The 12,719-nt window shown below is 46.6% G+C and overlaps 1 protein-coding gene across 2 annotated transcripts in view; it reads left to right on the plus strand.

The window, feature by feature from the left end:
• The window catches only part of PIK3C2G (phosphatidylinositol-4-phosphate 3-kinase catalytic subunit type 2 gamma), a 307,432-nt gene that overhangs the window by 255,281 nt on the left and 39,432 nt on the right, over positions 1 to 12,719 (plus strand). For both annotated transcript variants that reach the window (XM_050967900.1, XM_050967911.1), the window contains one exon: positions 3,013 to 3,107. In XM_050967900.1, the coding sequence (XP_050823857.1) occupies positions 3,013 to 3,107 (95 nt within the window). The remainder of the gene's footprint in view (positions 1 to 3,012; positions 3,108 to 12,719) is intronic.

The raw sequence follows: 12,719 nt of genomic DNA on the forward strand, positions 1-12,719 counted from the left end.
ATTGTAATTAAGAAGTAGGCAGCATTGTCTCCCATAAATGGAAACAGACTTGTTTCTCTTAGTGATTGACTGAACAAGAAGTAGGACTGATTGGACATGTAGGATGTAAAGTTTTACATTATTTTATTTTTGAATGTAGGATTTTTTGTAGGGATAGGGAATAGTTATGAAGTTCAGATTTTGATTTGAACTTTCCCCATGTTTTGGGAGTATTTGGATAATGATGTAAGCAGAACAGAATCTCACGCATACTTGCATAGCTGTACTGGCATGATGGGGTTAACATCTGCTGCAGTGAGCGTGAGGATAAAACAGTGTCCATCCCTCCCCCAGCACTGCTCCAGAACTGGCCAGCAGAGACCCTACCAGAGTCTGGGTGCACTGGGATCTAGGTGATTCCCCCAGGCCACGTGAGGGTAGGGGTGTGAAATCTGCAGAGAGGAGCCAGCCACAGATTGGTAGCAACAGATGAAGCCAAAGCAAGGATTGCTACCCTGGGTGGGAGAGTGCATAAAATGGAGCCCAACCGGGGTCATCCCTCCCATCAACATCTTCTTAGTCAGGTGGCACAAGGACCCAGATGGTGCCTCCATTCCCACCTCATGGCATGATAGAGAGCTATAGAGAGTAGCCAGCCAGAGACTCCAGCCAGTAGAAACAGGAGGAGCCAAACAGTACAAAGTGCTTTGACTTTCTCTGCCCTCTGCTGATTGGCTGTTTGCTCCAGCCCTCCCTTCCTCCCTGCCCTCCCCCTTCCTTAGGCTCTTCATCTCAGCTTCACTCCACATCTCCACCACCTTACCCTCTTCTCCTCTGCCCTGTCCCTCTCACTCTCCCTTTTCTTTTCATTTAGCTGATCCCCTCCCAAGTATCACCCCATTCCCAAAAATGGTGGACCTAACAAGACAGTTGCTGCCATCCCATTGTTCACTCTGCTTGTGTGTCCTACCACTTCCCCACTCTGTGTCTATCTTGTCTTATTAGACAATATTGTTTCCTTATGGTCCCCCATCTACCTGTATGCAGCTGCTGGCTCTTGGCTTATACTTAGATTGCAAGCTTTTGGGGCAGGAACTGTCTTTTTCTTGTGTGTTTGTACAGCACCTAGCATGGAGCTCCTAGTCCATGAATGGAGCTCCTAGGCACTACAATAAAACAAATAAATAATAATAGGAGCAAATTCTCACTTTTTTGTTAGTTTAGTAAATGGATATAATGGGCCAAATTCAGTCCTAATGTTAGTAAAATGAAACCCTACTTGTTCCAGTAAAGTTAGAGTAGTTTACATAGAGGTTGAGGGTATTTTTTTACAGCAGGATAAATAACAAGGGTTAGCTATCTCTCTGCAAAAATCCTAGTGGAGACAAGAGACTGTCATTTTTACTTCAAGCAACGTGAGGTCAACCACAGGTGGGAGGTAAAATGTTGACCTTGACCTAACTACATCATGGTAAAAGCTACCTGTGCCTCTCCACTAGGATTCTACAGCAGGACAGCTAACCTGCATTCGTTATCCCACAATTTAAAAAAAAAACACAACTTTTTTGGTGAAGACATTTGGCTCAATGCCTCTAAGAGTACTGATATGAAATACTGAGTCAGTGCTGAGATTACAAACCTGGCTGGGCTTGCATTCAAGGTGATGGAATTTTTGCCCCCGGTTTCAGTGGGAACAGGATCAGACTGTGACTGCATATTAATATGAATTTGTGCAAAGTATCAGGACCATGGGATCAGGCCTTCAATCAGAGGTGAAAGTAAACCAGTACGGGCTGGTAGGGCGTACCGGTAAAAAGTGGCCGCCGGTACTGGCCCATACTCAGCTGATGTTAAAGCACTGCCATGGCAGTGCTTTAGGTACTCTGGTTAAAGTGCTGCTGTGGTAGCACTTTAACGTCATCGCTCCTTTTGCCCCCACCCCCACCCCGGGCTGCTGCTGGGGGTGGAAAAAGGGGCAGCTTCCCCGGGGCTGCAATTTAAAAGGGCCTAGGGCTGCCACTGCCGCAGCAGCAGCAGCCAGTTCCCCAGGCCAATTGCCGCTGGAGCCCCAGGCGGCACAGGCCAGGCAGTGCGGATGGGCTGGCTTGGGGATACTGACCCCAGCCAGGGCTGGCTCCAGGCACCAGCTGACCAAGCACATGCTTGGGGCGGCACCTTGGGGCAGGGTGGCGCTCGGGTTTTTGTTTATTTTTTTGGTTCGGCCGGGTGGCACTGGAGGGTTTTTTTTGTTTGTTTTTGTTTCGGTGGCGTGGCGCTCGGAGGGGGCAGGGGCTTGGGTGGCATGGTGCTTGCGAGGGGGTGTTACGACAGGGCAGCACTCTTTTATTTTGTGTGGGGTGGAAAAAAAGTTAGAGCTGGCCCTGACCCCAGCCCCGCCCCTTCCACCGAGGCCCTGTCCCTTCCAGGGACCAGAGCCTGGTAAGTATGGAATGTTACTTTCACCCCTGCCTGCAATTGGCAAATATACAGTAATCTTTTCTTTTTCTTTATTCCTAGTATCTTTAGCTCTCATAAATCTGCAGTTGTTTTGGAACCTTTCTGCAAACTCTTGTGTCTATAAATGTGAGCCAAATTCTATACTGATTTACATGCCTTGCCTCCTACACAAGTAGGAGCTTTTTTCCCCCACTGCAAACTGGAAGAAATTGAAAACCCATGTAATATTTTTTTAAAAATATATAGGAAAAATCACAAACAATAGCTCAATTATATTCATTTTTCTACAAAAATACCCTTAGGGTATGGACAATTAAGTCATAACATTTCAGCTGAAATTCAGACTGATGACAAATGGAAAATTTTAAATCTCTCGTAATGGCTCTCTAATATTTATAACAAGCTCATCTCTAGTGTTTTCTAATTCCAGACCTTCCTTAAGCAGGCAATATTTTGTTTTACATGTTATGTAAAATAGTATTTCAATGCTTTAGCTATGCATTTCCATTAATATTTTCACTAACTGGAAATTCCCTCTTTCAGTAGCTGGAAATTCATTTCTTTTGCTTATTTCAGGTCCTAAATCTACTGAACAGAAACCTGGAGTGCAGTTAGTCATATCCTATGAGAGCACCCACCTGACAATATTGTTGAAACATATGAGGAATATTGTAAGTCCTTTTATTATAATTGAACTCTAACATAAGATTTTATGTTACCAGAGTGCTGTGCTAACATTAATCCTCACAATGTCCTTGCAGATAAGTACATTTTACAGAAGGTTGTGTGACTGTGCTTTTTATTTAACATATTTGATCTCTTTCAACCAGGTTCAAAGCCAGGGTGTGGTACAGAAACTAGCACCATTAGTTTCATGGCCAGTGATGATCTCCTACTGGCAATGCACAAAAGATTAGGTGTCCATAATGGCTCTTTGAGCTGCGTTAGATATTACTGATTCTGAGTTGTTGTCTTGCCAGGAGTAGGTGGAATCACACGACAGGGGCTCTGTCCCTTTCTTGGTAAAGTCCTAGCTGGAGAGTACTTGTTTATCTACCCCTAGAGTTCTTTCACGTGGGATTGTACAGGTATGTCAGCTCTCCTGTTCAACATATACGTGAAGTTCAGGAACATCATTTGCTATTGGACAAGGGGGCAGAGTGCCCCCGGGACTTTTCATAAGTCTATGTGCTCCACTCCCCTCCTCCTGAAACTTATAACCACATATAACCTTGTATATGCTGACAAAACTCTCCACTCCGCCTCCCCCTGCCATTTTTTTCTGAAGTGACTTCCTTGGTGAAGTTGCTAGAGGAAATACTGAGGTGGGTTAGGCTGCAATGTCATTGGTATGATGACAATGCTCAGCTCTACTCTCAGCAGGCCTAGATGGTAAAATTATCTGCTTTCCTGTAGTCTGGCTGTGATAGGACTGGCAAGGTTCAGTTCAGACAAGACTCAGGTGATGCTGGTTGACTTAGGGGATCTTGTGAGGGCAGTATGCATTAATTCAGCTAAAGTGGTATGTCTGCTCTTTGATATTAACAGCCTCTACAGGCTCTGGAATCCCCAGCTGCTCTTCTCAGTCTCAAGTAATGGCAGTGGCTAGAAGACCCTTTCATTACCTTTGTTTAACTAGGAGATTGTGACATCTCTTCCATGCCATGGACCCAACTGTGGTCATTCATGCCTTTTTCACCTCCAGATTAGATTACAATCACTCGCTCTAAATGCGACTCAGCCAAGCATCAGCCAACACAAAATGAGACTGGCTGGCTGGGTGGCTGTATGAGTCATGTGAAGCCTACATATCCCCAACTATTCTCTATAGACTCCCCAGGCTTCTGATTTGCAATTCAGTGTATTCATTTTGATCTATAAAGTCCTAAAAGATTTGGGTCTTGAGAGACTGTCTTTCTCTTTCCATGCACCATCCTGAGAGTTGAGATTTCACAGGATACATCTGCTGATAGGTCCTATTTATATGAACGTCCTACACTATAGAAGATGCTTCCTATGCTTTTTACCTTTGGGGTACAGTATAAGGCCCTTTGGGGAGGGGAGCATCTCCTTCAGGCTGAGTAGCTGGTGAAGCTTGTGGAGGAAATTTTGGTCAGAACATTATGCTCTTAGTGTTACTGTTTGTATTGTATTTTTTCCACTGTACTTATGCTGAGAGGCTCCATGGTGTGTGTGTGTGTGTGATAAACCTGTGGTTGGGTAGGATGCATACTTGTATGTGTCAGATGTGGGAAAGTATAGTAGTAGTATACAGTTTATAAATGTACGTTTTTCTGATGAATCTGCATGGATGGTTTGCCGATGTACAGGGGCAGCTTTAAGACTCTCTGAGGTGGCTGAACTCTGTGTGTCCATACTTTCAAATGTTTAGGCTTTTTAATGTATAATTAACTTAAAATGTCCTGGCCATTGTAACTCTACAAAGTTTCATTTAAATTAGACCTTGGATGGGCCTGAGCAGCCATACTCAAGTGTTCCTGGACCAAGGGTTTGGTGACCTAGAAGTTCTTTATCCTGTTAATAATCTCTTCAGCCATCCAGTCCCCTAGATCAATCTGTCTGCCTGCCTCTTTTGGGGTTAAACAAGGATTCAAAAGTATTCCAAGTTTATATTTTATTCAACACATATTAAATCCATTTCAGTTCTGTTCAGTCTTTTTCAGTGTCTTACTAATTACAATATTTTTAGTGGTTCATCTGTACAGAAATTAATTTGCCACCTTGTTTTATTTCAAAATTTATAGGAAATACTTTTTGCACTGGTTCCACCCCCCCCCTTTAATATATCCTTTAAAATAGAGTATAATGCTTTCAAATGTTTAAATAATTGTATTAGACCAAATTCACGCTTGGTGTAACTTCATTGAACTCACTGGAGTTTCGGTAGATGAATTTGAATCACTGAAGGAAACATTAATTATTATTTGCATTGTAGTAGATCCTCAAAGCTTCATTCAGGGATCAGGGCCACATTGTGCTAGGTCCTGTACACATACAAAATAAACAAGGCAGTCCTGCCCCAAAGAACTTATAGTCTAACTATATGATGAGACACAACAAGGGGAGAAAAACAAACAGGTTGTGAAAGAACAAGGTATCTGTGAAACTACCATGTTTATAGCCATTGTCAAGTGTTGTGTGGGCTTCATGGCAGAGGTGGGCTTTAAGGAGGACAATGTAGTAGCTTTGAAGCTTTTTACAAGGAGCTTCTCCCAGGCATATGGGGTGGCACAGGAGAAAGCAGAGAAGTGTTCAAGGTGTAGTTGGTCTCGTTTGTGAAAGGCTGGTTTTGTTAACGGAGGTCAGGATTGACAGCTGTATAACTGTATAATTTCAGTCCATGATGCATTATTTACCCACTTTTTGTAATGCCTAGAAAGAAGGTTGGCAAAATAAAAGCATGTATCTGATGCCCAATCTCTGATCTTAGGTCTGCTTCAAGAAGTACCTGTTTCTCCCTAAAACAGGAACTATTTCAATCATCAGTGAAAGAAGTTCTTAAAGTCCTGCCTGAAAACAGTCTATTGAAATATACTTTGAAGAATAAGTACAGAGTGAATTTGTTTAATAGATTTTAAGGCTAGAAGCGACCATTAATCTCTGCTAAACTCCTGCTTTATCCAGGCCATAGTTTCACCGAAGGAATTCCTGCATCTTCCCCAACAACTTGACTAATAAGACAATTTTGAGCAGCAATGCATGCAGAGAGTTGTAGAATTAGTTGCAAAGGCTTGAGCACGTTTCAGCTTAAACACTATGGGTAAATAATGAGAGAGAAGTTCTGTTAAACTAGTGTTGACTGACATATTTAACAGTGCTGCCAACTCTCATGATTTTATTGAAAGTCTCATGATCAGTAGTGTTATCATGTAAATACAGCAGATTCTCAGCTTTCAATAATTAAAAAGTAAGTTTATAGCCCTCATGGTAGCCAAGAAAAGCTTGAAAACAAGACCCCTAAGGGTGTGGAAGCCAGAAGATCCATGAAGAGTCAAAATATTTTATTTTTGAAATCTCATGATTTTGTAAACCAGTGATGATTTTTTGGGCCCTGACTCATGATATTTGAATGCTTCGAGTTGGCGATACTATATTAGTGCAGAGATGCAGTGAAGTTGGAAGGCTATAAACAAAGAGGAAAACCTTGGCAGAGGGAAGGAAACTAGAGAAGGGGATTAGGGACTAGTGAGGAGGAGAGTGAGGGAGAAAGATAGATAGAGATTGCCTAAGAGGGTAGGGCAGCATGACAACTGACAGAGTTCCTGACACTGGAGAGGGAGACATAGGGCTTGTCTCCACTCACCGGTGGAGCAACGCTGCGACGATCAATCCACCGGGATCTAGTGAAGACCCACTAAATCGACCACAGATTGCTCTCCCGTCAACTCCGGTACTCCACAGAATGAGAAGAGTAAGGGGAGTCAACAGGAGAGTGTCTCCCGTTGACATTGCGTAGTGTGGACCCTCTGGTAAGTAAATCTAAGCTATATCGACTTGAGTTATGCTACTAACGTAACTCAAATTGCATAGCTTAGATCAGGGGTTAGCAACCCCTAGCACGCGAGCCGATCTTTAATGGCACACTGGAGCCTGCCGGGACTCCAGTGTGCCATTAAAAATCCTGCCGACGCGGCAAGCTGCAGGGTCCACGCGCCCGGGCCAGAGCACTGACAGAGTGCAGCGAGCCGCTGGCCCCTCCCGCGGGGCAACGTTTGGCTCCGTGGGGAGGGAAAATCGCTCCCAGCTCATCCAGCGCAACGCCGCAGTGCGCACAGCGCTCTGAGGGGCGGGGCTGCGCGTACGCGGCAGCAACAAAACTCCGGATGAGCGGGGAGCCTCATGGTAATGGGTGCGGGGCCGGGGCCGGGTCCGGGGAGGGTTGGATAAGGGGTGGGGGGAGATAGAGAGCAGGGTGGGTTGGATGAGGGGTGGTTAGGGGCGAGGGGGTCTCTGGAGGGGGCAGTTAGGGAGCAGCGGGGGTGCAGGGGAGTCCCGGGGTCTGTTAGAGGGTGAGGGGTGGATAGGGGTCAGGGCAGTCAGGGGACAGGGAGCAAGGAGGGTCCGGGGGGGTCTCTGGAGGGGGTGGTCAGAGGACAAGGAGCTGTGGGGGGTTGGATGAGTCGGGAGTTCTGGGGGGACTGCCAGGAGGTAGGGGTGTGAGAGGGGTTGGGGCAGGCAGGGAGCAGGGTGGGGTTGTATGAGTCCAGAGTTCTGGGGGTCAGGAGCGGTTAGATAGACATGGGAGTCCAGTGGGTTCTGTCTGGGGGTGGGAGTGTGGATAAGGGTTGGAGCAGTCAGGGGACAGGTAGGGGGTAGGGTCCCGGGGGGGGCAGTCAAGGGACAAGGGGCAGGGAGGCTTAGATAGGGGGCGTGGTCCCAGGAAGGGGTAGTCGGGACAAGGAGCGGGGGGATTGGGGCTTCTGGGGGGGCAGTCACCCAGCCCTCTGCCCTGAGCCCTGCACTCCCACACACACACCCCAGGACCCTGCCCTGAGCCCTGCACCACCCAGCCCTCTGACTCCTTCACCCCCCCCATGACCCCAGCCCTGTCTCTGGCACCCCACACATACTGAGCCCCCCTCCCCTGACAACTGTACTCCTCACATGCCCCCCAGCCCTCTGCCCTGACTCTTGCACCCCATGTCCCCAGCCCCCCCACATCCCATGCACCCCACAGATCCCCACCCTGAGGACCAAATGGGAGCTCCTGCACCCCCACTCACATTCCCACCTGCACCCCTCACACCAAATGGGAGCTGACCAGGTAAGTGCCTCCACACCCAAACCTCCTGCCCCAGCCCTGAGCCCCCTCCTTCATTCTAGCTCCTCGCCAGACCCTCCACCCCCAGCCCTGTGCTCAGTCCACTCCCACCCTCAGCTCAGTCCAGAGAGAGGAAGAGAATGGGCCAGAACCGGGGAGAAGGTAGGTACCCACTGTATGTGAGAAGGGCCGGGACCCCAGACCGGCAGCGGGCTGAGCGGGTCTGGCAGCCGGGATGCCGGTTGGCAGGAGCCAGTGGATGGAAACCCTGAGCCACTCAGCCCACTGTCGGGTCTGGGGTCCTGGCTGCTGGCCCTGCACAGCCCGCTGCCGGTCTGGGGTCCCGGCCGCCAGACCCTTCCCAGCTGGGGTCCCGGCTGCAGGCCCCACTCAGCCCACTGCTGGCCTAGGTGAACAGAACCCCAGACCAGCAGTGGGCTGAGCGGGCTGGCAGCATAAGATCAACATTTTAATTTAATTTTAAATGAAGCTTCTTAAATATTTTGAAAACCTTGTTTATTTTACAATACAACACTAGTTTAGTTATATAATATATAGACTTGCAGAGAGAGACACCTTCTAAAAAACATTAAAATGTATTACCAGCACACGAAACCTTAGAGTGAATAAATGAAGACTGGGCACACCACTTCTGAAAGGTTGCCGACCCCTGGCTTAGATCAACTTTCCCCCATAGTGTAGACCTTCCCATAATGTTCAGGGAGAGGAAAGTTTGGTCTGGCATCTGAAACCTGGCAATCACTGTATGGAGGAAGAAAAAAATAAAACTCAGAGCCAAAAGAAGGACCTGGCCCATTAGAAGTGGGTGTAGGATAGGGAGAGAAAGGGTGTTCTGTAAACATTGAAAGACAGACTAGGCACTGGAGGGAGGGAATCTTTAAGCTCAGCACAAGCAGTTGTAGCAGCGTAACTGTTGTTAATACTCAGCATGACAAGGTGGGTGAGGTAATGCTAAGGGAAGTCTTTATGGCTAAATTCACCTAATATTATCATGAAAATGCATCAAATTGGACTCTGGAAACTGACACCGAAGTGGGAAGGAATCAATTGTCCAGTGTGGGGATTTGACTAAGTTTCCCAGGTAAGTCAGGCTGCATCTCTCTGTCTGGTAGTCCTGTGCTAACAACCCTGCCTGCTGCTAGAAGTGACCTCCGTGCAAGTGCAGGGAGCTCCAGCAGCTGCAAACACCTTAATGCTGCTGCCCTGTGCATTTGCCCCATGACAGCTAAACCAGATGCAAGTGTAGGCTACTGGATAGACTTCCCAGCCAGACATGAGGGAGAGTGGGGACAGCTTCTCAGACTTTTCTCTAGGCTCCAATTAGCAAAAGACACCACTGATTGAATTGGCCTCGTTAGCACTACAAAAAGTAATTTTCCCTCTGTTGATATTCACCCCTTCTTGTCAACTGCTGAGAATAGGCCACTTCCACCTTGATTGAATTGGCCTCGTTAGCACAGAAGCCCCCCCCACACACTTGGTAAGGCAACTCCCATCTTTTCATGTACTGTAATATATATACTGCTTACTGTATTTTTCAATCCATGCATCTGATGAAGTGGATTTTAGCCCACAAAAGCTTATGCCCAAATTTGTTAGTCTCTGCGGTGCCACAAGGACTCTTCATTGTTTTTTCCTGATACAGACTAATGGCTACCACTCTGAAACCTGTCACCCATCTTTAGTTCACTCCAGAACTTCCACCCATCCTTAATTTATTCTAGACATTGGTGGGGAAGAATCCTCGCCTACCAAGCTCCCCGCTAACCATTTACCTGCCTGTTTTTAAAACAAATGAAAACAAAATTGTCCCCAGGTAGATTGTGAACAAGAAAAGTTAAGTCAATGCAAATACATCCATATCCAGGCCCACAGGGATTGCTCGAATTCCTGCCCCAGAACAGATCTTACATGTACGGGAAGACAGTAAATCCTGGAGCATGGATTTGCACAGAGCTGGTAGGATAGCCAGGAACCAGGAATTAACCTAACAACTGCATCAGTGCTCAATATACCTGTACGTGTGCAGAGATCTGTGCCAGCTGAACCAACCCATTTCAGAAGTCCAGAAAAGATTTGTTCAATATTTTCCATTTTTTCCCCTGTTGAACAGAGTATCCTAGCATGATATGGGAGCATAAGCTCAATGTTGACTCACAGAAAAGAATGCTGCCTATTGACCAGCACTTCTTCCAGATATGCCCTGGTTTTCCCTGGGGCAATAATCTAATAAGCAGCTAGACTTGAGTCCTTATTTGAACCAAACTGTTGAACATTCTGAGGTTGGCCCATCACTGCTGGTGAACAGAATAAGGTGCCTGGGAAGAGAAAACTGATGGCAAAACGCATTGCCAAGTGATCTCGGGGTTTCTTGCTAATAAATGTAAAATGTTGTTCTAGTTCAGGAAAGCATGTGTGTCTGATGAATTCTGACTCAATCTGGGGAAAAGTGTATTTAAAGAAAAATAAACTTCTAAAATCTTTTACAATACAGCTCCAAACTTTCCTTTTTAAAAGCTCTGTTGGTTTCATGAAGCCTCAACCCTCTCTAGGCTTTTCCACTGCCAATGATTAATGATGCTGTGAAGGGTGATGTGTGGGTTGACAGATTGAGTGAGCCTAAATTGATTACTAGACATCCTCTTTGCCCTCCTATCCTATACCATCCATACTCATAGGAATCACTGCAAGAGAAGGGTAGGAGAAATGATGGATGAACTGGTTTGGGAAGGAAGGAGAGAACTAAACTTTCCTTAAACCACAATTCTATCCAATTTAAACCGTGTAAAAGTTCCCAGGTGCAGTGCGGTAAGGACCTGATCCAAAAGCCCACTGAGGTCAATTAGAGGGGCACTAAATGGATATGTGCACAGGGAGTGAGAATTCCTTCTTGCCTGTCCTATAGCAGTCAGCTCTTGTCCTTTTCCTCTTCACACTTTATTAATAATAATATAAGAAGTGGCAGGACCAAAAGAAAAATATAATTCCTGTCACTGAAGGGATTATAGTCTGAGCTGCAATCCTGCATGGATGGAGCTGATTACAGGATTGGGGCCTAAAAGATAGAAACAAAGAAAATGGGATGCACAGTAGAAACTAGAGAGAATGTCTTAACCCAGGGGAATTTTTGGGTTCATTTTTATTTTTCTTTCCACCTTTTTTTCCAAACTATCTACTCACTTCTTACGGCTCTCATGGGAGATTAGGCTGTCATGGTTCCTGGGTTCGCTGGACCTTTGACCCTTTACTCAGTCTTTCCATGGGCATCCCTTTCAAATGACAGGGCAACACCTATCCTTCTCTCAGAGTGGAATCCTGACTTTTAGAATGGGTCTCTAGGTTACAGCCCCCGATTTACCAATCATGATTCTTCAGCATGAGCCTGTAACTAACTTACTGATAAACAAAATTAGAAGACAAAGAAGATGGATTGAAGGTCTACTGCTATAGACTTCCCTTCAGGAGCTGTGAACATTTCTCTGCAGAGCCTGCCTCTCTCTCTTCCCTAGGCTTTAGAGGGAGTCTTTAAAACCAAGCAAGCCTCTTTGTTGTATGTGTCCAAATTTGCTCCCTTTGCCAGAGCAAATCTGGGGTGAGGAGGGTGTTGTGCCCAGCTTGTACGGAGACAAAACGTCAAAGGCCTTGACACTTGTACTGTTTGTTAAGCACCATGACTAGGATAGCTAAACCATTTTAGTTCTTACAGATTGTCACAGGGTCACTCACCACACTGGTGCCTCCTGCTGGCCATTTCAGGAATTAGCTCTGGTCAGCAGGTGTGCCTTCCAGTGGTGTTGGCTCTCCCATCCTTGTCTCTGCCTGCAGACCCTCTGCAGTTCCAATCTCACTGCCTCTGCTTCATGGCACAGCCCTCCGGCCATGTCAGAATCCGGGTTCCCCCATTCCAAGGGACTCCTGCTGCAACAGTCTAGCCATTCCTTGCAGCAGTTTGGTAGTCCACAGCCTGGCTGCTTCTTCAGCGGTGTGTGTGTGGGGGGGGAGGGGAAACCTGGGCCCACCCACTACTCTGGGTCCCAGCAGCCCTGGTCATGGTGCTAGGCTCTGCAGCCCTCTAGGAAACCAGTCCCCTCCCTTGGGCTTCATGCAGCAAACTCCCTTGCTGTGGATTGCAGCTTCCTTTTTTATGGGCTGGCTGGGCCCTGATTGGCTGGTCCAGCCACCGCCCTAATTGTCTGCAGCCACTACCATAATTGGCTGTTTCCTTGCAGCCCTTCAGGCTGGGTTTTAACCCTTTCAGGGCCAGTGCAGGGAAGACACCCTGTCACACATACCCAAGCTGCCAAAGACTGATTTAAACCTTAGTTATCCTTTAACAAGAAACCCAACAACAAGCAAGCAAGCAAGCAGAGGTCACATATCTATAATATTTTATGCCGAATATCTCCCATTTTTCATCACAGAGGCACTTGAATGAAAAAAGTGTGGTGGATTAGCCAACTGGAATAGGGAGGGAATGCCA

This window comes from Gopherus flavomarginatus, chromosome 1 (assembly GCF_025201925.1).
Source record: "Gopherus flavomarginatus isolate rGopFla2 chromosome 1, rGopFla2.mat.asm, whole genome shotgun sequence".
Taxonomy (NCBI): domain Eukaryota; kingdom Metazoa; phylum Chordata; order Testudines; family Testudinidae; genus Gopherus; species Gopherus flavomarginatus.